Source organism: Copidosoma floridanum, unplaced genomic scaffold (genome assembly GCF_036245765.1).
Source record: "Copidosoma floridanum isolate Cflo_tuat_1 unplaced genomic scaffold, Cflo_Japanese_pri ptg000013l, whole genome shotgun sequence".
Classification (NCBI taxonomy): domain Eukaryota; kingdom Metazoa; phylum Arthropoda; class Insecta; order Hymenoptera; family Encyrtidae; genus Copidosoma; species Copidosoma floridanum.
The window spans coordinates 27,166,413-27,193,918 of NW_028321890.1; the positions used below are offsets into that span (position 1 = coordinate 27,166,413).

The 27,506-nt window shown below is 37.8% G+C and overlaps 2 protein-coding genes across 5 annotated transcripts; one reads left to right on the forward strand and one right to left on the reverse strand.

Moving 5' to 3' along the window:
- Positions 1-276: 276 nt before the first annotated feature.
- Positions 277-9,185, reverse strand: LOC106647414 (uncharacterized). 3 transcript variants are annotated; one of them, XM_014363817.2, is made up of 11 exons: positions 8,693-9,185; positions 6,727-7,715; positions 6,455-6,644; positions 5,499-5,668; positions 3,980-4,338; positions 3,677-3,908; positions 3,406-3,598; positions 2,789-3,316; positions 2,145-2,708; positions 1,570-2,053; positions 277-1,472 (listed from the first exon to the last, which is right to left on the reverse strand). In XM_014363817.2, exons 1-11 carry the CDS (start codon positions 8,694-8,696, stop codon positions 668-670), a joined length of 4,518 nt encoding a protein of 1,505 aa, XP_014219303.2. In that variant the 5' UTR covers positions 8,697-9,185; the 3' UTR covers positions 277-667. The 3 variants fall into 3 exon arrangements, with proteins under 3 accessions (XP_014219303.2, XP_089447904.1, XP_014219302.2); XM_089591778.1 differs by having other exon boundaries at positions 277-1,469; positions 2,145-2,711; XM_014363816.2 differs by having other exon boundaries at positions 2,145-2,711.
- Positions 9,186-11,862: 2,677 nt separating this feature from the next.
- On the forward strand, positions 11,863-26,453 carry FucTA (glycoprotein 3-alpha-L-fucosyltransferase A). 2 transcript variants are annotated; one of them, XM_089591323.1, is made up of 7 exons: positions 11,863-12,350; positions 15,750-16,202; positions 22,096-22,287; positions 22,442-22,666; positions 23,638-23,826; positions 23,943-24,178; positions 25,122-26,453. In XM_089591323.1, exons 2-7 carry the CDS (start codon positions 16,032-16,034, stop codon positions 25,459-25,461), a joined length of 1,353 nt encoding a protein of 450 aa, XP_089447449.1. In that variant the 5' UTR covers positions 11,863-12,350; positions 15,750-16,031; the 3' UTR covers positions 25,462-26,453. The 2 variants fall into 2 exon arrangements, with proteins under 2 accessions (XP_089447449.1, XP_089447450.1); XM_089591324.1 differs by lacking the exons at positions 11,863-12,350; positions 15,750-16,202 and adding an exon at positions 17,372-17,449.
- The last annotated feature ends 1,053 nt before the right edge of the window (positions 26,454-27,506 follow it).

Consider the following 27,506-nt stretch of genomic DNA (forward strand, 5'->3'; position numbering starts at 1 on the left):
TTGAAATTTTGTATTATTGTATTGTGATCTAGACGGGTTCGATGACATAAATCATCTATCATATAATTTTAGACATCGCAGTTAAGATTACCTGATTTACTATCTGTCTATTTAAACAAATACCGAAAAAAGTCGTTGACTGACTCGACCAACTGTCTTGTGTGCTATATTGACATATTAAAATATTTATATTTTTAGTAATAATAGAATTAATAATACTTACACGATGATAAACTAAAACAAATATTTTTTATGTAATATATGTATTTATTCCAGTTATTATATTCAGTACATAGTAACAAAAATCTTTCAATGGAGGAATCATGAAATTTGTAAAGTAGTGTTTATTTAATTTAAAAATTTATAAATATTACAATTGAAGATTTTAATCTTAAATGTACACCACTGTGTTATAATTTTTAATACTTAAAAGTACATGAAACTATAAACTTTTCACTACAAATAAACTGGAAAAAAGATGGGGAAAAAAATCCAGTCAACTCATGTATTTAATCACAGTGACAGTACTAGAAAAATCATTGTATTTTAAAATAAATCGCATACATTATTTCCTTCCATTCATTTTTTTTTATTTTTTTATTTTTTTTTTAATCTGGTAAAAAGTTTAAATACACTTTGAAACCTATGATCCAAAATTATTAACTACTCAACGCCTGTTATTCATGAAGGGATTATTAAATTGTTGTTGCCTAGTGTTAAAATTGAAGCCTTGTTGGGGAGTTGACTGCCAGCTGTTTGGCTGGCTCCCCATCATGGAAACATTTCCAATTCCTCCCATACCACCCTGAGGTACACTCATTCCTCCACCACCTTGCCAGTTACTAGCTGGCATCCAATTCGGATTTCTGTTTTGCTGTGGCTGCTGATGCTGTTGCCAAGCTTTTTGATTAAGACTACCTATATTCATGTTTGCATTAGGTATTTTCTGATTCATGCCAGGTCCACCACCCATATTGTTTTGAGAGAAAACAGGTTTGTTCGACCAGTTGTCGTTGTTAGGTTTGTCTCTTGTCCAAGTAATGGCCTGAGCAGGCTGACTTGGAGCATTCCAGCGGTGATCTTTTGATTGTGAGCTCGATGGATGATCGTCACCCCATGGATCTCGAGCATCTTCTGGTAAATCATTCCAGTCATCTTTATCATTCCTGAACGACTTTTCGGGGCCCTCCCATCTCAAGTCATGTCTCGAATCATTTCTCGAGTCATGTCGAGAATCGTTTCTAGAGTCATGTCTCATGTCTTGTCTACCCATGTCTCTCATAGAATCTTCTTTTCGCACATCCCAATTAGTTCCACCCATTGAATTACTCGTGATACCGGAACCTTTCCATCCTCCACCGGAGCTTGTCTGCTGAGGTGCCACTGGATTTTTGTTATCCCAAGTATTTGTTCTGGGATTATCCCAGGTATCACTCTCTTGACGGAACCTGTTACTATTACTGCTGCTGCTACTGTAAAAATAGAAGTTAACAAAAAAAAAGGTTTTAATGTATCGATATAGAAAAATTATTATTTAAAAAACACTCGATGTACTGGGGCAACACTAACCCTTGATTCCAGCCAGAGGTCGAAGACGAAGGACCCTGCTGCCATGGTTCTGGTCTCGACTGCTTCTCCTTCTCCTGTCTCTGCCAGGCATTGTCAATCGCAGTCCTACTCGGTATGTCCCACTCGTCGGCATAGCGTTTTGAGGGCGGTGACTTCTTTCTTGCAGGAGGCGACAAGGGCCGACGTGGCGGTGAGTTATGTCTGTTCGGAATATTTCGCGACGATGAGGAATGCTGATGGCGGTAGACAGGAGAGACTGGTCTGCGTGGCGGCGAGACAGGTCGTCTCGGCGGTGAGGCTCGACGTATCGGCGAGGCACGTCGCACTGGCGAGACTCGCCGAACTGGTGAGACTGGCCGACGAGGAGGCGAGACTTGCCGCGGTGGCGGTGACCGTTGTCGTTGAGGCATTCTGGGAGAGCCAGGACGATACTTGTCATACGGATCGTTAGGTGGATGAGATGGCTTGCTTCGGTTCCAAGAATCTAAAAATTATCATGATACGTTTCGATTAATGATTTATTATACACCTAAAGAAGATTTTTAAGTTATTAGTTAACAGAAAAGTAAAATTACCTGGCTCTGGCTCTTTGCGATAGTTATTTTGGAAACGATTTGGAGCAGGTTTAAAGTAAGGTGCAGTATTTGGCTTTTGAATGACAGATGATGTCATCTTCAAACGGGGATTTTTGGGAGGTGGTCTGTCGGGTTCTAAAGGAGGTAAGTTGTGATATTTTTTACTCTTGGATCCAGGAGGAGGGGTTGGCTCTCTATCATTGGACGTTGTGATGGTAATAGCTTTTGGGCCAGTTTCTTTGACAAAGCGTCCTTTCATAGGAGCATTGGTGTTCAACGAATTATCTTCCGGACCGTGATCTGACGGTGCTATTCTATCCCAAACGGATGATCGCGAGGGCAACTGATTTTGCAGTTTATTAGTTTTCTCTATAGCAACATTCAGCATGTCTTGCAGCTTTTTGACGGTCTCCGAATCAACGCCGGATAGTTTACCAAGAGCATCCATCAGCTTCTTTTGCTCTTGGTCTTGTGCTGGGTCGCGATTGCTGGAGAGTCTGTCACGCAAATCACCTTCATCTCGTGGTTTTTTGTCGAAACCTGTACTTGGACGCGCATTTGGACCTGCTCAATATACAAGTAAGAAATGTATTACACAGAATATGAACTATGTTTTAACAGACCGAAATGAAAAGTTCCACTACCTATCCATGGTTTCTCGAATGGTTTGAACTTCTTGGCAGGATTGTTATACGGATAGGGGCTGGGACTAGGGAAAGCTCGTTTCGGACCAGCAAATTTGTTTTGATAGGGAACTGGGTTAGGGAAAAACTTTTTACCAGGAATATAATTACTTTTAAAGTTCTTAATGAAATGAGGTTTGGCAAAGGGATTGATATTCAGGGCCGCCGCAGCTTTCATCTGCTTCGATTTACTGATCAGTCCAACGGTTTGAGAGTCATCTTCTTCTTCTACATCATCAACGGAAGAAATCTTCAACAGGTTGCGCATCGTTCGACGCTCCATCGACATGACGATTTCAAAACCATATTTTGACTTTGGCGTTGTATCCACTATACATGCTTTGATAGGAATAAATGGATTTCCCAACTCCGCGCTTGCTGGTTGGACTAAATCTAAGATGGAACGCATCGCTTGCTTAGACAAGTTGGTTATTACGACTATGCGGCCAAGATTGCTCATTTTTCTGAGCGCAACTATGACGTCGGGAGCTGTAAGATAAAGTAAAAATTGTAAAATATTGTTTTTTTTTGTTGTATTTGCCTACCGTTTAATAAATAATATTGTCATATCTACTTACAACGTCCAAATACGTTGTTGGTGTTTATAACAGCTACAGTTTTAGTCTCAGCTAGAGCATTATCGATTTGGCTCATGACTAATTTAGGTTTTCCAGTAACAAATGTAGCATTTTTTATTTCATTGAGATCACAAGTAAGTTCTGCCTCAACAATTTCTTTTTGTACATCAAGACCAATGATTTTTTGACATTGCTAAATAAAGAAAAAGCAACACTTAATTTTATAATGTAAGGGTAAACAGTGTAGTATCAGTAAGTTACGAATACTCACGGGAGCCAGTATTAAGCTTATGAGACCTGTTCCGCAACCAATTTCTATTATGCTTGTCTTCTTAGTAGGAACCAAAAATTCACCAACTACGTTTGCTAACAACTCAATCCCAGATAAATTGGTCCAAGCATTGTTTTTAGGTGCTAACTGAATTTTCACAGAGCCTACTTCATCTTCAAGAATTTCTGAGCCCAGCAAGAAAGTGGTGTTCGTTTTAATGACATGCATGTCTCTAAAAAGTGAACGTCAAATATAAACAAATGAAACGTCAATGTATGCATCATATAATTTCTTTATACTTACTTGATGATTGTTTTGCAGTAGAGAGATTTGACGTTGCATTCCTTACCAGGGCCATTCTCAAAGAGGTCTTTAATTTTATCCATCAACTGGGGTTTTATATCTTTACCAGTAATGTGCATCATCAATTCTTGCTTTCGATTGCATCTCAACATAATACTTAATCCTTCGAGATCTTTAACAGACGATGCACCATCTTTATTTGCTTCTTCTTTATCAGCGGATTCAGATTTTTTACCATCATCATCGATGGACATCTCCAAAATCTCGACTTCATCTTTGCTATCGTCCTTTTCTTTTTGGATGCTGTCAAGGCCGTCGACTAGTCTTTGATCCAACGATTGCAGAAATTCTTCAAATACCTGTAAAGAAAATATTAATATTAAATATTGCACCATGAGTCGAAAGTACCTTTGATTGGTACGTTTTTTTTTTTTTTTTTTTCTTTAGAAACACGCATTAACAAAATTGAAGTTGATTGCATGAAAAAACTCAATTTTCAGATAATTTGAAAAACAATACTTTAAAAATTTTAACGAATACACCTTTTTTTTCTCATATGCGCTTAATAAATGATTTAAAACATTACCCTTGACCGCCAGAAGCATTAAAAACAGAAAATTTTTTTTACCAACATTGTTGATTTCATTTTTATAGCCGTTAGCAGTGAAAACCGCTTTCCAAATAACTTGATGAAAATTTTACTTCGTAAGTAAAAAAATCATCATATGGTTCGGACTTTCAACTATTCGTTGTGATGTAACACAAGTGTACACAAGGGAAAGATGGAATACTCTTATGGTAGACCCAAGAAAAGATATTTGTTGTAGAATTTTAGTTGCATTAACATCCTAATGCCCATAGAAATGGGTATCAACATGTTCTTTAACTTTTTAAACATTTTGTTGTATCATTGATAATTCTTGATGGAGTAAATATGGATTCACTGTCACGACTTGCGAGAGTAAACTATGGCAACTGGTACTATTTTTTGCCTCTTCTTAAATTCTATAGATTAATTTGTAGATTTTACGAATTTGTATCCATAGCTGCAGAAAATTAAACGCCAATCTATTTTTTAAGCTCGCGATTCGTTCCTCTTAAAAAGTTTTGGTTTCAACATTATTCCTCATGTGAATCCATAAGATATTCGATTTACTGAAAAAGTCACGTAGTATACTTCCTGACACGCTAAAGTCACTAGTTAATTTTGTAGACTGACAATGTGGTCTGTACATTCTAAAATATCTCAAGCTTTCCTGAGGTAAACATAGTTCATCTTTTGAGAATTACTCCTTGTAAGGTTACTCAAGTGTTCCTGACATCCTTGTTTAATTTTCGTAATAACATAGTAACTAAGAAATTCAACAGAATTGAACTTTTTCTTTTCTTAGTTACAATCCATCTCTACATAAATAAGTATGACGAATAATTTTCCATCAATCCCTCGATTTCATTGTACAACGTTGTGTCTAAGCAATTTGTTTTTAAATTGCATTGATTTACCAAAAACTATTTGTACCTTTACGACACGCATAACAAAAGGTGGATATTCTTCAGTATTTTCCACATCAGCATCTGGAACACCCGGAATAATTTGCCAGATTTGCTGAGCGTTCTTGTTGCTACAAGATTCACTATCAGCCTGCTTATCCTCCTCCTCTGATGATTGTTGAATAACCTTTTTACTGCCTAAACATGCCACACAAAATTCATCACTTTTCGTCTCCACAATTTTATTAGAAATAAAAATTTTTTTTTTTTATACACTAAATAAGCCCTGCTTCTTATTAAGACATGATTTCCCGCAGTAAACAATATATTACCATTATTCGCCTTATTGTTTTTAAAATTAGAATCAAATCCATCAACTACTTAAATGAACAAATATAAATTTTTCTTTTTCAACACAATATTTAAGAAAAAATATCTGACTTTGTTATTTATTGTTGCTTAGTCTTGCTAAACTGTTTTTCGAACAGTTTGCAGACCTCCCAGACGATTTTTAAATATATATTTATGCTTTTATTTAAAATAAAGCTTGCAACGTTGCCATATTGCTTTTGAAAACAATTAATTTCCACGTTTCAGAGGAAACTTAAAAATTTTTTTATTTGTGATTCAAAAACAATCATTAAAGATTTTTCTGATTTTTTATTTGAAAAGCAATAATATTCAGATCATTTTTCATTTTTTTTTCATCCTTGATTAAATACTTGAAGTTCCGAAAACAATAATTTAAAATAATCACTCGTATTTTTTTTTCTGAAGATGTAGACTCAGTGTAACTAATTTTTTTTTTTTTTTTTTTCATCATTTTTACAGTGCATAATTATAAAAGCAGCAAAAACTTATCTAAACTGATAATACGACATAAACCTAACAATTTCCATTACTCATCACTAAATTTTACTTTTATTAATTAACATCAAAGTGAGGGACAAAATAAATACTCTATGCTATTGCTTTTATACTTACAAACGAATTTCCAACGATTTGGAGATAACTGATCTAGGGGAATATGCTTAGAAGATTCAACTTTGCATATAGCAGTTCCAAATAAAGATTCATTTTTATCTAGCCATTTTTTATACAATGGGTATGAATATTGTATAAATTTGGCTAATTTTGTGAACTTGTCTTCAACCTGATTTTCTTTGGATTTAATCTAAAAGACAAATGAACAGACATTGAACATTAATATTAAACATAAAAAAAAATTTAGTTGAGGTATGATTGTAGTATCTTACGTTTTCCTTATACCACGCATGACTTTCGCTCAACTCTTCTTCTTCAATTTTAATTTTTGGCTCTTTTCTCTTAAACTTATCGCAATCTTTATCCCAGTTTTCTTCCTGGGTTATTTCTTCGACGCTTTTAGTGGACTCGACCTCTTCCTTATTTTCTTTACTGAGCTCTTTGGCTTTGTCTTTGTCAGTAATACTTTCGTCATTTTTATCTTTGTCTTTTTCTTCATCATCAGCATCGTTATGTATGACAACACTGTCAGATGTGAAAACTGAATTTTCAATTTCATCAAAGTGTTCCATAATTTCTTCATCAGTGAGGTCTTTTTTCAAGAAAGCTGGTGTCTTTCGCTGAAGAACTGGTTTTTTTGGAGTTATCTGTTTGCTCTTTTCTGATTCTTTCTTGATTTCTTTTTGAGCTGCTTGAACGTTGGGTTTCTTTTGGCTGTTGTTGGCTGTGGGCTTTTTAGGTTCCTCCTTATTTACAGGTACCTCCTTTTTATCTGAATCGTTGAATACAATCTTCTGTATGGGTTTTTTAGCTGGTGTCACGGGGATGTTCATAGTCTTGGATTTGGGACCTGGCTTCTTTTTAATCGTGGGTTCGTGCTCAAATGGCACGCTCTCAAGTTTTTTAAGCTGTACAGTGGGCTGTCTGCCGCTCCTAAGGGTCATTTTTGACCTAGTGATCCGCTGTTCGACTTGCTCCTCGATATTCTCGGAGAAGTCTTTGGCGACATTCTCAAGGAAGTCGTTCTCAGAGACGTCAATTGAGACGTCGAGTATATTGTCGCCATTATCGCCACTATTGTCATCGATATTGACGTCCTCTGGATCTTTGATATCCTTATCCGCACTGTGGTAAGAGTCGTAATTTTCGTCGTCGTCGTCCTCTGAGCCGTAGGAACGGACCTCATTCTGGTCATCCTCGTCCTCACCTTCACACTCATCCACTATCTCAAAGTCACCCATATCCAACTCTTCGTGTTCATCTGGTGACGAACCAAGTGTCGATTAAGATTAGTTTGTGGTTTTTTTTTTTTGTTCAAAACAGAAATAAAGTAGCATAAGAGCCAAGTTGAGATTTACATGGATGTATATAAAAATAACGTTATTTCATATCATAGGTACACTACAGAGGACTGTGATGCAAATGAATATATATGTAAATTTAGTAACTACATGTACGTATTATACGCGTTGTGCGGTATGCGGTTGAGATATGCAGATATTGGAAAAGAAAAAACTACAGAAGAGAGTCGACAAGCCAAGTGCGCGTAACTCCACTTTCACCACCACATGAATGTGCGTTACTTTCAATCGTACATTTATAATCATATAAGTAATCACAGCAGAGATCAATGGATCGACATGCGCGTGGGCGCTGTTGTATAATAAATGGAAGATAAAGGAGTAGTGTTACAGATAAGGAAGCTGTACATATAGATGCATCAGAAAAATTAGGCCGGTAAAACACAATATGCGATATACAGATCTATAGCCTCCAACACATCAACGCTATACTCTCAATAGTATACTGTTATAATCACAATATACTTGAAAAATTTTTTTTTTTTTTTTTATACTCAAGTGAACTAACCTCGGAGAGGCATGTCCACTATCTTAATTAATCACAATATACTTAATCAATGGCTCGCACACACGCACATATACTCTAAAATGTGATAGGTAGTCATGTCGTCGCCGTTCCCCTGTTATCGATAAAAATCCAAGTATAGTGTAGGTATAGTACAGATGTACATAATATATGTATGCGTGATATGCCCAATTGTCCCAATTCCCAATCCTATTAAACCATCGGCATCATTATGAGCGCATTATGGCATGCACACACAACCATACCAAGAAAAATGACGACTCAACCGCGGTGTAGGTACAGGCATCTGTAACCTCTCGCTTCCTAATTCCTAACAGATATTGCGTGCTCTCAAGTACACCTCTTACTCACCCATGATTGCTGCAAAAGGCGGCGGTTACGCGTGGATCCGTGGGGATGCAATTTTCGGAGTTCCTTGGCGCACGCCGGAGAGATGTATAACCCTTGGAGTATAAGTACTATATTATACTTATTCGGACTGAGGTGTACCTCGAAGCCTTGAATGCTTCGACGAAGACGTGGCCAGGACGAGGCGCGCAACGTGGATATTGTGCTAGTCCGATGCAACTATTATACAATTACTACGACGCCTAAACGATTTCACAAGCACAAGCTGCAATGTACTAACGTTGCGCCATGATGCTTGTTTGGTATGTACCCAAGCCGACTCTGCAATCTCCGTACACTTACAGTGAAATTGGCGAGAGAAGGAGCGCGCTATGCTAACTAGCGTTAAACACGAGAAAACTTACTACGAGAGTCAAGTGCAGAGAGAAAATATGGCTGAGGCCGACACCAGAGGAGTTTGCTCCTAGCCCCTAGCACTAAGTATATGGTGTGGCGAGTGGCGAGATCGGCGAGTAAATAGGGTGCGGTGTGCGGTGTGACTGTGTCAACTGTATGAGTCAGCCGAGTACCTGTATATACCTGTATATCCGTCTTACAGAGTCCTTCTGGTGCCGGCAGACGGTAACGTAAATTTTGACTACACCCTTGGAGCCAAATATATTTCGCGCGCCAAATTTAAATGGCTAATTGCAGTAAATTAAACTTATCGATTAAGTATTCGTGAACAGCAGATAAAATGTGCAATAAATGTAATAATTTAATATGTAAACACGTGTAAATGCATGCATGAATTGTAAGGTTTTTGACCTTAACTATATTATTAGTATTAAAAGCATACTTAAAAATACAATATCAGAAAACGACGTTTTCATCATTTAAAAAGGATTTTGGCATTTCGATATGTTGTAGAGATAAACTTACACCTAACAAAAAGTATATTCGTCGTAAAGTCTAAGATTAAAATAATAAAAAAATAGTGTAAGTTGTTTAGAGCGTTAAAACGACATTGTAAGAAAAAAAATTTATTTTACTAAGATCATTGACTTTTGTAAAAAATACTTTACAGTGAAGTGTACATTTCTTTCCATTAGGTGTTTAAAATAAAACTGTTGACGACGAAAAACTTATAAATTTTGACACTGAAAGTCAATTACGTTATAAAAAATTTTTAGGCTTCTATTGATGCTTTTTCTCCAAACTTATTGTAATCGATTTTTCAATATTCAATATTTATCATATAAAAATAACTTTCAAAAATATCATTCATGAAAATTGGTACATTCAATCCTATCAATGGTAATTATGTACACTGTGTCACATTATATATATATATATATATATATATATATATATATATATATATATATATATATATCAGTACTCAAATGAGTTTTCGTTAACTCCACGCAACTAAAATCCCCAATCCAAGTTACAAAGATTCCAAATAGTTAGACGTGCTATATTACTTTCTCATAAATTTTTTTTTTAACACACTCGCGCATAGTTATTATTTCAGTTGAGTCACGCGATTGACAAATGTGTGGTCGATAAGGAAACATATTCAACTATGCATTTGGAATTTGAAAATAAGGTCGAAATAGCACTTGGCACGCCTCAAGAGCCCCTCTCTCTCTCTCTCTCTTTCTCCATTTCCTTTTCCGCAGCCTGGCACCAAATGCATAATTAAATAAATCCGCAGTTCGTTTTACAGTTATTGTTACTACGAGGAATCGTATCTAGGGTATTTTTTTACTAAAATTAAAAATTACATATACATGATAATAATAATTACCAAAGAAGACATCCTTTGTGTATACAATTCACGAACAGTCGCCAGATTATTTCTTAGTAATTAAAAAAAAAAAAAAAAAAAAAAAAAAAAAGTAGAGCCTCTGTCATCTCAATGAAAATTCTCTTTCTGAAGCGTGTCCCCCATTTCCCCCTTTGGCGATGTATGTCAAAGAGCAGTGCATCCACAAGAAGTGCCAGACGAGTGTGCAAAGAAATCGTACGCTTTTGTGATTTTTGCACGCACCCCTTGACCTCGCTACCCTTCCCCCTTTTCTCTTAACTCATTATTCCATTGGTTTTTGCTAAAAGAAAAAAAAAAAAAAAGCCATAAAATCTTATAAATAATCATGCACGCGAATCAAAACAGCCACATACCGTCAATGCTTAACAACTGTGATACCCATTAAGCAACTTTAATTTAATTGATGGTAACAACAAAAAAAAAAAAAAAAAATTCACTAGTACAATTGTCTACAGGCAAACAAATTGCAGACACATCGCAGCGTCCTTATTCGTCAGACGCAATTTAAGCCCCCCACGGTTTAATATATCAGCAAATCCACCCTCGCGACAAGCAACTCCGGAAAAATCAGCAGCCCAAGTGCACAATGCATCCCCAACTCGCGCACGATATGTACGACAAAGAAAAAAAAGGGGGGGAGGGTAAGCTCGAGAGCAACGAGACTTTTCCCCCTCGTTCAGAAAAACCAGCCCCTATTCCCTCGACTCGTCTCGCCGGTGTCGTCCTTAACGCCGAGCCGAACCCCTTCCCCCCGTCAAATTCGTCTCCCGTAACTATACACGGAAGTTCCAATGTCCCATTCCTTCATAGATATATTTTCTAAAATCGATCACATCCTCTCAACTCTCGTTATTATTATCATCATCATTTAACAAAGAGAGAGAGACAATAGGTGACACTGGCTGTGCAGGTGTACGAAAAATCAGTAGTAAGAGTCAGAGTTAAGGAAGACTCGCGGAAAAATGCATCACCGCGCCACCCCTTTCTTATGGTAACGTGCGACGCATCACCCATCGAGTCAACAAATAAACGCGCGTCGCGTGTACGTGTACAAGCAGTAGTCGGTTTACGGGAGCTGCAGCCCTTATTGTGCAACAACACCAAGGTGCTACCAAGGGAAGGGCATGCAGGATGTAAGTACACCTACACAGCTACCCCCTCCCCCCCCTTCCACCACCACACACGGACAGTGAGCCGCAGTGGTATATATCGCGCAGACGCGGCGTTTATGGATTTTCCCGTGGCGGTGCAGCCCCTACCCTCGGGCTCGAAGCACACACACACACGGCCACGCGCCGAGAAGGAGCGAGGGAGTTTGCAGGCGCGAGCGTCAGAGGCGCGGGAAGCGTGGCGGTGGATACACGGGGCCACCGGGATCCACACCTTTTGTGCCCTTCCGCGTGTGTGCCTCCGTTTGACCATTGCATCGGGGTAACAGTGAGCCCCCCCCTCCCCCTAACCCTACCTCCCTCAGCTGTCATGGAGAACACGTGAACTGTCACCCTTTGAAGGAATCCTCCGTCACGTGGCAACACAAACCTGGATGTCGAGGAGCACAACTTCCTTCCTTCCTCCGTGTGCAATCCTTGCGCGAGAAGCGGTTGGGCGTGATGCGCTGCGCCCTCGTGTGTTACCTAAGCCGATGCCTGCGCGCGGGTTACTGTACCCTGTGTTGCGTTATGATACGTGACTCATCGTACGAACTGTCTGCGGTGTGTACCAGCCTGACACCGGTGTAACAATATCGCTTCCGCGTGTACATACGTGTACACGTCTGGCACTTCATCCCCTCGGCTGATGCTGCCGATGTCAGTCGCGAGGGACAGATAGGGCCCGTCCGCCCCGCAGGTAAGAGCTTCTTCTTCTTTTTTTATTTCTCCCCTTTCCCTCCCTCCCGCCGCGCTTTGTTTTTCCCCCTCGTATCGGTGCACCATAGCGAGCTTTATTTTTTTTTCTTTTGGTTTTTCGAGGGTGTTTTTCTCCGAAGGGTGCATATGCTGTATACACGGGCACGAGGCGCGTGGGCTGACAATGGGGTGCGCGCTCCTCGGGGGAACAAAATGGTTTTAGCTCCGAGATTTTTGGATGGAGTGGGATTTTTGAGTTCGACGTATGTGAAAGGGGATGCCGCGCGACGTGTCTCTGAGGATATCCGATTACGTCGGGCTTTGGGGTGGGCAGGTATACCTGCAAAGTTCGCAGCGAGGGTAGTTCGTCAAGCGTCGGTTTTTGGAAACGAATTTTTTTTGCACGAGTCGCGGCCGAGTTTCTTATTCCCACAGATCTTGCATAATACAGCGGCTCTCGAAGGACACGTTGAAAGGCTCTGGGAGAGCAAAAAAGTAGCGAGTAAGATTGCTCGGGCGCTTGTTTGTTTTTTCCAACGTTAGCTCTTTGCGGTTGAGAAAGAGAAAAATCGCTTGTCAAAAAAAAAAAAAAAAAAAAAAAAAACACTTCGATCCCTTACCTAAGATTTCAATTTAAAAAATTGTTTGTCCAAGCTTTGAAAATATTTGAATATTCGATATTCGAAAGTACACGAAAAACCCAAGCGGATCAAAAGCTCGTTGTTGTTGTGCCGAGCAATGAATGTATAATGCGGAGTATAGGATTATAATATACCGATACATAACAGTTGGGTCGCATGTTCACGGTGCAACGTTATATATTACAGTTAGCAAAGTTTGAGGGAGTAAAGGGAGAGGGGTACACATATATTTGCTCCGTACACGTTTCATATACGATGAGCCACGGATCAACAATTGACTTGCACATTCGGAGAATGGATAAATAACACGAACAAAAGCATCGCCAACGCCAATTTATTAGTAGGAAAAACAAACATCCAACGAAGTGGTGTTATTTCCAGTCAAAGTAGCCACTGATTTTCAATCGCTGCACCATCCGTACAGGCACGTGACGAATAATCGATAGTACCTGATTGCGCTGAATCGGGTTCGAAGCAGCCCTCGCCAAACAAGCGACTAAACCACGACCGTGTATATCTTCGCAATCGAACGCTTTCTTTCCTGTTTAGTACGTGGCGAGCACTACAGAACAGCGATAGTACCTCGGGAACGTCGGAGAAACATTAAACTGGAAAAGTCCATTAGCCAAAGGCGTAAATAAAACAATCGAGCAGAGCCAAGCTGCTTGCCTTGCACATTTTTTCAAAGCACCTGACGCGGCTTGGTTTACGGCACAGCATTTCCATTCCTTTTTTATTAGTTTGCTCTTTTTTATACCACCTCGTGTGCCGATGGTGTATTATTCAATCGAATCCGTCCGGGAGACAGAGATACAACAGAGACCGTGCATGCCAGACACTTTTTTTTTTTTTTTTTTTTTCTTTGACTTGGAAAAAACTTGCAACTCGAAAGGTTATTATTCGAGTCTAGCGATGATTTTATGAAGTAGGTGTGCGCGCTTACGAGCAAATGCCTCGGTTTTTATATGACTCTTCACTTGATTTTTTATTTGAATAGCAGTGCATCAATTATACCCTGTGCCCTCGTCGTCAACTTTGTACAGCCACACTGTAATTTCGTCACTAATTATTACCATCATCGCTAATGAGCTTATGTACCACGTATTATGTTGATTGACTTTGGCATTAGGAGTCGAACATTAGAGAGCCGAGTAAACACACGTTTACTTGCCATTGATCGAAGCGATCATTTTTTTTTATACATATTGATTAATTATCAAAATAGCTGTGCTCAAAAGCCTTTTAACCAGGTCAGGTGCGTCTACTGGTGCCGATTTATAATTACATTGGCAGATCCATCCCGGACAAGCACCTGTCAGGGATCGATTGATCGAAAAGTGACGTACCCTACAGTCTGCAAATATTGTTTCAATTGCAAAGTCGATCGTTAATTCATCACTGGCTTTTTCACGTCACATGAATAACGCATCCCTCCTTACTACGCCTCTGTGCCTATACCAACTGTTCCTTCGAGTAGTTGGTTAAAATTTAAATGTTCCAATCGATACGCATCTACGTTTTTCCGAATCGGCAATACCTATTAAACGTCCCAAAAAGACAGCAGCTCGCTCGCTAATTCCACGCAACCGCGACGCGGTCGGTTACAACCTGTGGCTCGGGAAAATTAAATTCTGCTTATGGGACGCGCTTTCAAAAAACGCGTCGCGACAAAGTATCGCGTGTAAACAGTATGGGACATTCGATCCGAACGAAAATAAAGTTTATCGTAAAGCTGGTGTCACTGAACGCGCGAGTATTTTTTTTTTTCCCCATCGTCAGCTGCTTTGATTATCACTATACCACCGCGCTTGCAAAGGTATACGTATACATGTATTATACAAGTGCGCGTCGAGTAGGCGTATGTGTCATAATTCACGAGTCCTTGGCTGTTTAAATGCAACCGATAAGATAGCTGATACGTATATGTATAATACACACGTCACAGTCGCGAGCACGTGTCTATATTTACACTAATCGACTTTACGCTCGTGTACAGCTGTGCAGTGTATGGTTATGGGTGTGCATATGGTATTAGGTGGGATCGATCGAGGAGCATTGTTATTAAAGAATTAATTTTAACAATAAATTAGTCACGCCATTCAATGGGGCATAAAAATTCATTTATCACCTATAGTTGCCATCGATCCTCGATTTGTCGTCTGAACCTATATGTGGGTGGTTAACTAACTTGGGCGTGTAAATGTTTGATGAAAATTCAATAAATTGTTGATGCGTGAGAATTTGTTTTTTTTTTTTATTTTTGATTACTGTTATTACAATACAGGGCTCAACGAAATTTTTTTTCCAGCTAATACAGTGCTGTGGAATGTAAATTAAAAAACGAATTCCGAAAAAATAGAGTTACAGTAAAAATAAAAAGAAAAAAAAAAAAAAATTCGCTTTGTTTGGGAAAAAAAGTATTAAAAAAAAATCCATGAAACAATAGCGCGCCCAACACCATAAGTCAAACTAGTCAGTAAGTTAAATTTAAATAGAATGAAAAAAAAAATCCTCACATGACATGTATATTCATATACACGTGTTCACTTACCTGTACGTAATCCTTGACCCACGTGTATGGGTGTATTACATGTACACAATAACCATCGAGTCACAGCCTAACCCCATACTATCGGCTTCCCCGACAAAATCCATCAAAGATAAGTCACTACCACCCCGTGAAGCCCCCCTTAAACACACCGCGGTACTCGCACCCTCCCACGCAAGATTATTGCCATTAAAATATCGTACACCTCCAGCAAGTCAGCATCGGCCGGATGTCGGCACGGCAGCGAGGCCGGCAAGAAACGAGGAGCCGGTCATTTGTCGTCGGCAACAAAGTGGCGGCGGTGGTGGTGGCGGCCGATCGCAACCGCAGCCATCACTCTTATCGGAGCAGTGACGCGGTGAAAAGCTACGGAGTCGGGTCTCGGCTACTCTTGACACTGGTGTGCTTGCGCTGAAACAAAAAACAAAAAACGAAGAAAAAAAAAAAAAAAAAAAAAAAACAAGAAAAAAGAGCATAAAAAGCTCGATGCGGCATGGCTCGTCCTCGCGTGTCGGTCAAGCGATGCTTCCTCTACGCCGTCTGTTTCACCGGCACTCTGCTCGTCCTCGTCAACGTGCGCCAGATGGAAATGTGGCACGCCGCCGTCACTCGACCCGGGGAACAGACGCAAACTGCCCGAGGATCCCCCGGAGACACCGCCAAGGTTAGTCCCCTCTATCCATACACTTTATCACACGTACATATACCCCATGTCGCATATTATGTATTATACATTGTTGTGTTTCTCACGTTGTTTGTACGTATAGGCATAATATAATATAATATTTATGTGCTCACGAATCAATGTTGTTTGCGCTGTAACGATGTTTGTTACCGACACGCGTAACATGGGGCACCTCAGTTTACTATATTCCAATGTTATCTCTCCAACGCTATGCAACCTATACTTATTTGCATTGGGTATCAATTGTGTTTTAACTTTCGTGCAGCGCTGTAAAGGCTCGTCACGCCGTTCAAGCTTGCAAGCTCCCTCGCGACATGGGGATACCGTCCCGGATTTTTTTTTCTAAATTTATTTCGCTTCGTGTCCGCGAAATTTGGGAAATGTTAAATTTACATATCGTGGATACTTTTTACGGGCATGTTGCAAACATATACGCTAATAATCAATATAGGTGACGCGTATGATTTTGGGAGACAAAGTGCATCGAAATATCGTCGAAATCTAACTCGGTTGCTCAATGACGCAAATGTGTATCGGTGATACGCTTGGTACCTTAATGACTTTTTAACGAGAACAATGGCAAAGTGCGTTAATTAGACTGTTACTTCACCTACATTCAAGTATAGGAACGCGTGTCGTTAAGCCAACGATATCACTCGTGAATCTTGGAACTGATGCTCATTTACTTCTCGTTACGAATGACACACGTATAGGTTTACTATACATGCACATGACTCACTACTTATTTATCATATTTAAACATCCGATAATCAATACCACGCCGAGGAGGAACCACATAAATCATAAATACGTCCCTTAAGTCGGGGGTGTTAATGTAGGTGTACAACTTACAGCGTGAAAGGTCAACGCGCTCGATTACAGGGTACATGTATGCTTATCGAGGCGCTCCATCGCATTACCCTCTTCCAACCCCATTTTTTTTTTTTTTTTTTTTTTCTTCATTTCGATGAATCCAGTCGGGTCGATAGAAGCTGTGGTGCGCAATAGTCTATACCGAGAGTAGAGATCGAGTTTTCATGTTGCGAATTTCGCAGATAAGAGAGTTGTCGGGAATAATCGGATGGTCGATGGCGACGACAACAGCAGCGACTACGATGACGACGACGACGACGAGGAAGAGGAGGAAAGCGAGGCGTCGAGCGAGACTGAGAAAGATGCCCTACGACTTGTATCCGTTCGACTGGCGCCAAGCGCAGGAGCACTGGGTATCCCTTACCCCCGTCCCTATACGTTATTTCGTCCTAGAGGCAAATTATTAATTACTTGTAGCGGGAAAATGAGATTATACTGGGCGTCTCGTTTACTGTAGACACGTTTATCGATGCGCGTCCTGTGTCTCGTTTGTGCGTACCTATATAAATGCCTACAACGAGGGGGTGGAAAAGGTAGTAGCTCACGTTTTTTAAGTTAAAAAAGAAAAGTACTTTTCTTTGATGGAAAAAGTTTTTATCGGGATTTTCGAGCTGAGAATAAGCTTCGGTTTTATTTCGTGCCTTTGCCTACGTGTTCGTAAAAAATAATGAGGTTTGGCTTGAATTTTAGAACAGAAACGTGTTTGCAGGTGTACCATCAGTCACACGTCAGGATCAACAACTGACGTCGGTGGTTGGGAGCTTGAACGTATTTTTTTTTTTAATATCATAGTATCGCGAACGCAAAACTTAATCGCGTGATTGTAAATGAAGCGTTTGATCGGTTATAAACAAAATGATTCGTCTAAAAGCGCGTTTTATTATGTAAACGTTCTGCCACCTGTGTATTTAGAAGCAGTCGTATCTCAATACCCCCTCGGCCGATTTTGATCGTTCAAGGTTCAAAAGTATATGAAACGTATTGATCCCACCTTTTTTGTTATTTCGTACTACTCTTCATACCATTCGTAAATGGTAGAACGTGAGAAAATCTTTATTTTTCTTATTAGAAAGTACTGATCGGTTAAGTTTTTTTTTATTGCATTGTTTTAAGATAGTTAACTACTGTCACATAATCACGTGAATCTCAACGTTTGATATGATATCGCGTTATATATCTAGCATGGAATACAATCACGTGAATCATGATTGAAATTGTATTTTTTCATCCATCAAAGTTATTCTAATTTATATTTATGGAACGTTATTCTAATTCTCATCGTTTGAAACTCCATAACAATCGATATTTTAATTTTACGTTAAAATTACAATATTCAACAACATTAAATTAAAAATTTGAAATTAATTAACGAAATTCATTCAGTGGTTCAAAATACAATTATTATTACAGACAGACGTAACACATGACTTTCGTCAGTTAGCGACTGTCAAGGACGTTTGCCAATTGGTAGCTAATGTATAATCTATATGTACAGCAACGTTCGACGTTAACAAAACATTGAGTTACCCAATTGACGTTATCATTTGTAGAACAAAGAGGAATGGCAGGTATAGTGAGAGCAAACAAGACTCTAGAGCAATCAGCCGACAGATGGTCGAAAAATTGAAAATATTTGAGTTTTGAGCTGCACCTTTAAATACGAGCGTGACACCTGTACAATTTTTAAAATTATTTTACTCCTTAGCCGAAAATAAAAAATGTATAAATAGAAATCTATCTAGTATTAGATTCGAAGTTAATATAAATTCATATTAAAATTAGTGGTAGAATTAGGATTGTATACCGATGAATCGAATCAGGGAAATGATTACGTTACTACATGTTAAAATCATGAAGTGACAAAAACGCGTACAAGTTCAGTAACATCTTTCAATATTAGAATTAAAAATATATGTGGGAAGTTAACATTTAAAAAATAATAGAAAAAAAGGGCGAAAAACTTAATGTCAGTTATTTTTCTTACGGTGACATTTAATTAAATAAACTTCTATGCTTTTTTTAAAAAAAAATCTAGATGGTTCCTTTTTCCATTAACAATTAAAATGCCAAAAGAATGAACCTAACGACTGTGGATACGAAATGCTATACATGTAATACAATTACAAATTACTTTACTACTGATGCAACAATAGTATTTTTTTTACGTGAGAAATATACCGATTGTACATTTTTAACTTAAAAAATGATGTGTCATACCTTTATTCCTTCAGGTTTCTATATGAGTATGTATATAATGTATTATATGTACACAAGCATCCATACGCCTTTTTAGTCGCTTATTCGAATAATAATGAATAATTAAATTTTTCTTTTCATTAGAAGCATAATACACTGACTTTTTAAAATTAAGAGTTGTCTTAAAAAAAAAAAATCTTCTTTTTTTTGTACGCTTTTAGAAAATTGATCGTAATATAAAGTATTTATCACACATCGTGAGCACGCTAGGCAAGGTAGAGTCACAGCTTTTCCAAGATACAAGTACCTGTACTGTTACTAAATTGTTTTACTTTTGATTGTTAGTACTTTTGATATGCAATGTAATACTTACTCTAGATCAATAATAATTATCTCACCGTTTGTAATTTAGCATCAGGAATTTTTAATCAACTACCGAATGAGGCACAAGAGAAGTAGTATTCAAGGGTATATAAACTTTGACCAAATAATTTTACTTGCTTAAAAATAAAAATAAATAAATAAATAAAAAAATTAACAAGTATTTCATTCTAAAGTAACTTTAGTCTCGAAACTTCGAAGATGATGTTTTATATATATATATATAGCCCCTTGCTTCGTGCCGGAAACTTCGTGCGAATGTTATTGGAACTTTTAGCGCTATCGTCTACGAGCAACGTCAAAGTTGCTCGCGAGAAAGGAAATTTACTTTCGTAAAACAAGGCTCTGCAAATTTGAGTCTCATTTTTACCTTCCCAAAGTTTCTTGACGTAGAATGGATTTTATATTTGACACTCGTCGGACAATTCATAATTTTAAAATAGTGGATTGATAATGATAATAAAAAATAATTATTTTCATAAACAGACTTTTTTATAGCAAATTTTTTAAATATTTGAAATAATACTTTCTTTACTCTGCTGCACGCCAAGAATTAATATTGATATCATTTCTTGACATAGTAAAGTTTCATAAATATTTTTTTAATCACTTATCGATACTTCTGTTATGTATTCCATACATAAATGATTGATACATTTTATTAGATAACAAGATTGTGGATGACGTGGAAAAACAATAGTAGATTAGGCCTTTCATTTTTGTCAAGATAAGGTAAAAATAGTGTTACACAGACTTTGCATAAGCTATCGCGGGTTATGGAGGAAAAATTTTTTCTGCATGTGTCTGGAACATAATAAAGTATAACAAATCAGTTGGCAATGTTTATCGTAAAATTATCATTACATTTTATCTTTGTACTTTGCACACCTGAACACAATACATTCATGAATTTAAACAATTTGACAGAACTATTTTTTTTTCTCCTTAAAGTGCGTTTGTTTAGTTGAAAAAATGTTTCATGCATTATAACTCACAATGTTTCTAAATTGTTTTTTTTTTATTTTTTTTTTATTTTTAATTCGTTTTTTCTGGAAAAATGTTTATAAACACTGTGTTTGTTTTTTTTTCATCGTACATAATGCAATACAAAACATTTTTAGCAAAAATTTGTGTAAAAAAATATTTGTGCCAGAATTTTTTATTTAAAATTTTGAAACACCAACCAACAACTTTTGCCTCGAAGTGATGAAATATTCAAGTATGAATTTAATAACAGAGCGAAATAATTTACGCGCCATATTGCACATTAAACATTTAAAAACCGAGTTGCCAGTCTGACCAAAGTAAGAAGTAAAACAATGCTACGCTGAGGGTTCCTTGCACAAGTATAAAGTAGCTGCTGTGCTTTTGCGCTGCTATATATAGTGATGATAGTAGGTCCGTCGTGAAGATACCGCGCATACATTGACACAGACTGAGTAGTATATACGAGCTGTAACGGAACAAACTACGGCAAAAAGTAGCACTGCAGCAAAGCACGCACCCAAGCTCAACCCTTCCTCAAGTGACCCCTCACCCACACACTAAAACAGAGCTTTCAAGTTAAGTTTTTATTGCATCATGAAAATCACATATCTCCGCATACTAGATTTCTCTGAGATATTTTACAATTTTTAAATAACTGGTTGTGAGATAAAATAAAGAGAGAACATATTTAATCGTGCACGAGTTGTGAATAGTAATATCCTGACGGTGGACTATGTATGAGGGACCATCTGTTCCTCGGTGCGATATGAAAACCTTTGTTTCACGTTTCGTCGACTTTTCATGATTGTGTGCCTATTTTGTCTTTAATTTTCATGAATAGTTAATTTAGTTCTGCCTCGAGTGCACCCCCTTCTTCGCCAAATATTTGAATTTCATGCTCTGCACAATGTAAACGTGACCCTTTTTTTTTTTTTACTTCACATTAAACGTTTTCCTTTATATCCTTACGCAACGCATTACGGGTTTAAAAAAAAACACTGTTATAAGCACTGATTTCTCACACTATTCTTTTCCGTGCTTAAAATTTTTTTAAAATGCCAAATTTGGAAACGCTACTATCCAAACAAAAATACGCTAATACACTTTTTATTTATTTATCACGAACAAAAATTTCTTATTTCCACCGTGCCAATGTTACTTTAAATTTTAATAGCTTACAAAAAAAAAAAAAAAAAAAAAAAAAAAAAAACCGACAAGTGCATCGATAACGCAGCAACTATACGCTGATATTTCTACTCCATAGCTCACACACTTTTTGTACACGTTCTACATCATGCAACTATACATTTTTAATGAATTATAGGCGAATGCATCATCAGGCAGTGATAGAAGTACTTACTTGCCGAAAAAAAAAAAAAAAAAAAAAAGAAATGAATGTTCAACCATAAAAATAATATTATTGTTAATCTCACAGATATCAAATACCACGGGAGCGTCAAACGCCATCGGTGGAGCGGTAGAGCTGAGGGAGCCGTCGAAACGACCCTGGTACATGACAGGCGGACAAGTGCGACCACGGCCGGCGCCGGTGTTTAAGCGCACAGGCAGGAGGGTCGCGGTCATCTGGCCCGAAGAAAGTCGGATCGATGATCGCGTGACGAATCAGGTGAATTTTCAACATTAGCTCACCCTCATACCTACACAGTCCATAAGTACACGCGTCCTCGTATACACTATCCGCGTGTGGATGAATTATTTATTGGGGATTGGAATTTTTTTGTTTTTTTTTTTGTTCTAAATTGCTTCTTTGACATTTCCAGCTGATGTTCATGCCACCGGGATACAACAAATCAAACGCGGACATAAGGTTCAAGAGAATTTACATACCACACGGCATGAACGAGGCGAAAAGTGGTCCCGACGTATTCTTCCAGCAGGGCTGTCCGGTTAACACTTGCACGATAACCCGGGATAATCCCAACGACGCGGATTTGATACTATTTAAGGATTATGTGACGCACATCGGCAAGAGAAAACCCAATCAGGTGAACTAGTGTTGATTGTATTATAATATACGGACTGTCAACCCTCACATAGCCATGCATTAACTAATAGCATCGTGCCATTTTTAACACGCGTTTAATGATCGATTTCATCTATATTCACAATCAACTGAGTCAAATGACTGACAACTGAAAGAATTGGTGCAAAAAAAAATACAGGAATGCAGTATATCATGTCTGATACATTTTCGTATTTCACAACCTCTTACTGCTAATTTTTTTGGAAAAAATCATTATTAATGTTTGCTTTAATTTTTCTGTATGATCAAGAAAAAAATCGCTAACTAACAGTTGCTGCAAATTTTCCATTTATATTATATTCATTTTGCTATATTTAGATGATCCAAAGTGAATTATATGTCATTAAGTCAATTTGTATTTTTTTACTACTTGGGATTAACATTACAACGAATTAATTAAAATTTTTACATCGGAAAGATACATTTTTTGTATGCTACGTTGCTAATATTTTATTTGGTACAATACAGAAAATTTAATTTAACATTATAGTTTTTATTGTCATAATCGCTTAAGACACATAAAAATGTTTGTACATGGTCTGCAATTATAATGGTTAAATTGCTTACATAAAACTAACGTTAACTGTTGTTAGTCTGCTTACAATCAAGTGTACCACAGTAAACTTTTGTTTAAATCATCGTGCGTTGTTTTTCTATTGCTTTTCTATGGCAAATTTTTAATTAGACGGGTGTACAAAAATTTTACACCCCAAAACTTTTTTTTTTCCAGCAAACTTGTGTGCATTGTAATTGCTTTGTTGGTATAGACATACTGAAAATAATAGCGTCGTTAATATTTGAAGCACGTCACTTTTATAACTGAACTACTTTTCTTATCAACAAATGATTATACGTGCCTCGATACATACACGCATATTCTTACGCGTAACTGAAATAGAGAGTAACTGTAAAAATAAATTTTATCGTGCGCAGGTGTGGATGTTGTACTTTTTGGAATGTCCCTACCACACGCAAAGCGTCAAAAACGCTCTAGTCAATTGGACTGCCACTTATCGTCGAGACAGTGACATCGTCGCGCCCTACGAACGATGGCAATACTACAATCCAAAGGTCACTCAGATAGTGAGCAATTTCAATTACGCTGCCAACAAAACGAGGAAGGTAAGGCGTGTCAAGAATTAACGACACACTCAAATGTTCTAAGATTTTCCGTGAATAGATGCTCGTCAAATCGTACACGATACGGCGATTACGGTGATTTTCTCCTTTGAATGTAGGTCGCGTGGTTCGTCTCGAATTGCCATCCCCGCAATCAGCGCATGCAGTACGCCAAAGAGCTAGCCAAGCACATTCAAGTGGACATTTACGGGGCTTGCGGCACTTTGAGGTGCTCGAGGTCTCAGTCGCAGGCTTGCTTCGACATGCTCGACAACGACTACAAGTTTTACCTCGCCTTTGAAAATTCAAACTGCCGGGACTACATCACGGAGAAGTTTTTCGTCAATGGTTTAGGGTGAGTTTCTTTTTTTTTTCTCTCTCTCTCTTTCTCGTGCATTTTTTTTTTTAATTTTACGCGTTATCGATCGGCTGTTTAATTTTTTTTCTGATACAACAGGTTTCTATTCGTAGCAAAAGCTTGAGTTTTTTTTATGTATCGCGTCCTAGTAAATCTGCATTACCGGCCACGAGTATAAGAGATAAAAAAACAATAGGCTATAGATTATTTCTATAAATAACTCACTAAAGATACCTGTTTTCGAGCCTGAATAAATTATAGTACTGAATAAATAGGAAAATTAAATTTTTTTTTTTCCGGTTTTTTACATAATATTATTTATACATAATATTTATTTGTAAAACTTCAGTGTTGCATAAACAATTAGTTAAAGTATTGAAAAATTCGTGAATACAATTCCATAGACGGAGATAAAGTTATTGCCAAACGATTGGCCGAGGCCTTGATACTCGTATTCAGGATGTCTGACCATTCCAACGGTTTTCTACTGAAACATATTTTTTGCCGGTGTACCTACATAAACTGCAGTAATCACGCTATTCTATTCAACAAGTACTGAAAAATGCGTGGATATATACCCTAAGAAAAAAACAAAGAACGATTGGCCGAGGCCTTGATACTCGTATTCACGATGTCTGACCATTCCTACGGTTTTCTACTGAAAAATACTTTTTGTCGGTGTACCTGCACAAACTGCAGCAATCACGCTATTCTATTCAACAAGTATTGAAACATCCGTGGATGCAAACCCTTAGAAGGAGATAAAGTTGTTGTCGAACAATTGGCCGAGGCCTTGATACTTTTGTTCACGATGTCTGACCATTCCTATGGTTTTCTACTGAAAAATACTTTTTGCTGCTGTACCTGTACAAACTGCAGAAATCACGCTATCCTATTGAATAAAACATAGAGGATTGATACAAAAACTAATCTGTTGTAGGCACAACATCCTGCCGATCGTAATGGGCGCCCACCCGACGGATTACGCCCGAAGTGCCCCGTACCGCTCGTACATCCACGTGGACGAGTTCGAGTCACCGCGCGAGCTCGCCCAGTACCTGCACCGGCTCGACAAAGACGACGACCTGTACAACTCGTACTTCCACTGGAAGGGCACCGGCGAGTTCATCAACACGTACTTCTGGTGCCGGGTGTGCGCCATGCTGCATGACGACCAGCGCACCCGCAAGTATTACAAGGACGTCAATGAGTGGTGGCGCGGCGAGGGCGTCTGCGCGACCGACTCCTGGCGCGAGCTCGAGCACCTCAGGAACACCTGAGAGCGGCTTCACGCTAACGGGACCAGCACGCGCGCGGCCGATGATTACCGATAGCGGTCGGCCAACCACTCCTCCTCGTCGCTGCTCGATGACGCGGTGGGATTCGAGATCCAGGCGTAGTGGAGCTGAGCGTGCGAGTCTCGTTAGGGTCGAGCTCTCGTTGCCAAATGTCGTATGCGCGTGACGCGGTGTTGGACTGGCCTGTGTTTTAATTTTTTTTCTTTTCTATAGTGTACCCTCTTTCTGAGAGTGGCCCGTTTTCAAAGCATATTCTATACATTTTTGAGAACTGATAATTCATCAGACTCGTTGAAACTCGTGATATTTGTCGGACTAATGAGTTCTCAGAGTTCGAAAATATTTAGAATATTTAATAAAAAATAAAAACCACTATGCAATTGAAAGCAGTGTTTCTTACGGAAAAGACTGTCCAGTAGATATTTCGTTTTGAGTTGAGATTCTTCGTTTATGCCAGAAAATAATCGCGGATGTACAAATAAAATCACTTGAGAAAAACAAAAGAAGGTCCATCAAATATTTATTAGGAAAATTTAAGTAAGTACTTTGGGTGTTCAACTGAAACGGAAAATATGATTTATCAGATAATGTTTGGGACTATGAGTTGAATAAACTCGTTTTCTATGATGTATCGTACCTAGTGCATGGACGATGAAAATTGTTACGCCAAAATAACCAGGAAACAATAACTAAAGCTCAATATAGAGTCTGTGAACTTTTAACGAGCACAAAAATGTTGTACGCATTGAATCCCCCGAATAATCAAAGTAAAAAACGACAAAGAAACTTTAAATACGACACAAAAAAAATTTCATGTTTTCAATCCTCTGAATACGAAAAAACTTGATATGTTTATACATTTTTGATACACTGAGTGATGAGTATCGTGACTTACTTTTACATTTTTTTTAATCCATCCTCATTGCATGCATTTGAAGGTATACCTCATCGCAAAAAAAAAAAATAATAATAAATATAGTACGAACATGAAGCTGACGAAATGATTTGATAAAACCATTAAGTAAAGTCAAGTCCAGAAAACTCGTATACTACAATAAAAATATCTAAATGATCAGAGTGTTCATAACGTAATGTTTTAAAGGAATTTTCATTAGCGTGTGTACGAAGGCATGCATCAGTTACTATAGTTCCTAGAGTATATTTTATAAGCCTGCCGTTATGTGATGACAATTAGAAACGGAACTAAAACGGCGAAACAATAAGGCAGAATCATTTATATGATTTAACCCACGTATTACCTAATGGAATCTGTGTTCTAGTGAGTTAACGGAGTCTAGTGTGCAATACAAACGACAAACTACTTGTAACCACTTACCAACAAAGTATTTCCTTGTATTGAATAATTTTTTTTTTTTTTTTGACGTACAACTAAACCTTTGCCATTTTTTACCTTTTTTTTATCGTTGTAAAGTTGTAGGAAATTCGAGATGATGTAAAAAGTATGTATAAAGAACTGTATTGTGCAATGCAAGTACATAATACCAAGAATTTAATTCATCTTCTTGCACAAAAGATGGTCTAGTTTAATGAGCGTTACACTGTATTGTATAAGCGTTATCCAAGAGCGTCGGATGTTGTTTTTAGAAAATTGAGAAAACAGGCGACCGGGAGATGGACATAATAGATTTATCTCTTGATGCTTCGGAAAATTCTCGATAGTTATAGGCATGTTACGAAATCGTTCGCACAATTTTTTAGCAATTTTTTATTTTTAAATTTTATTAGGACATGTTGTCTAGTCCTCTTTTTTAAATTTGAAACACATACGCTTTCTAAGTGAACGATGACACGGTTCAAGTTGAAATCAATTCCCACAATAGTATTAAATTTGCGCACAAATTCATACTGTATATTATTGTCATCAAAGCTTTATAATTTTTAACTATGAAAGATATTTTTTTGTTTCTCAAATACACATGTTTTTAAAATTGAGACATTGTAATAGGTGATAAAATTTTATCAACAAATTATCAAGTATCATTGCGTTATAATTTATGACATTATTA

Bases quoted from the DNA above. Each gene is read 5' to 3' on its own strand.
- LOC106647414 (XM_014363816.2), bottom strand. The intron at 4,339-5,498 runs GTACAAATAGTT...TTTTCTTTACAG, and splicing joins TTGTTATGCGTGTCGTAAAG to GTATTTGAAGAATTTCTGCA. The intron at 2,054-2,144 runs GTAATTTTACTT...GATAATTTTTAG, and splicing joins TCGCAAAGAGCCAGAGCCAG to ATTCTTGGAACCGAAGCAAG.
- FucTA (XM_089591323.1), top strand. From the start codon at position 16,032: ATGGCTCGTCCTCGCGTGTCGGTCAAGCGATGCTTCCTCTACGCCGTC. The intron at 22,288-22,441 runs GTGAATTTTCAA...TGACATTTCCAG, and splicing joins ATGATCGCGTGACGAATCAG to CTGATGTTCATGCCACCGGG. The intron at 22,667-23,637 runs GTGAACTAGTGT...TATCGTGCGCAG, and splicing joins GCAAGAGAAAACCCAATCAG to GTGTGGATGTTGTACTTTTT.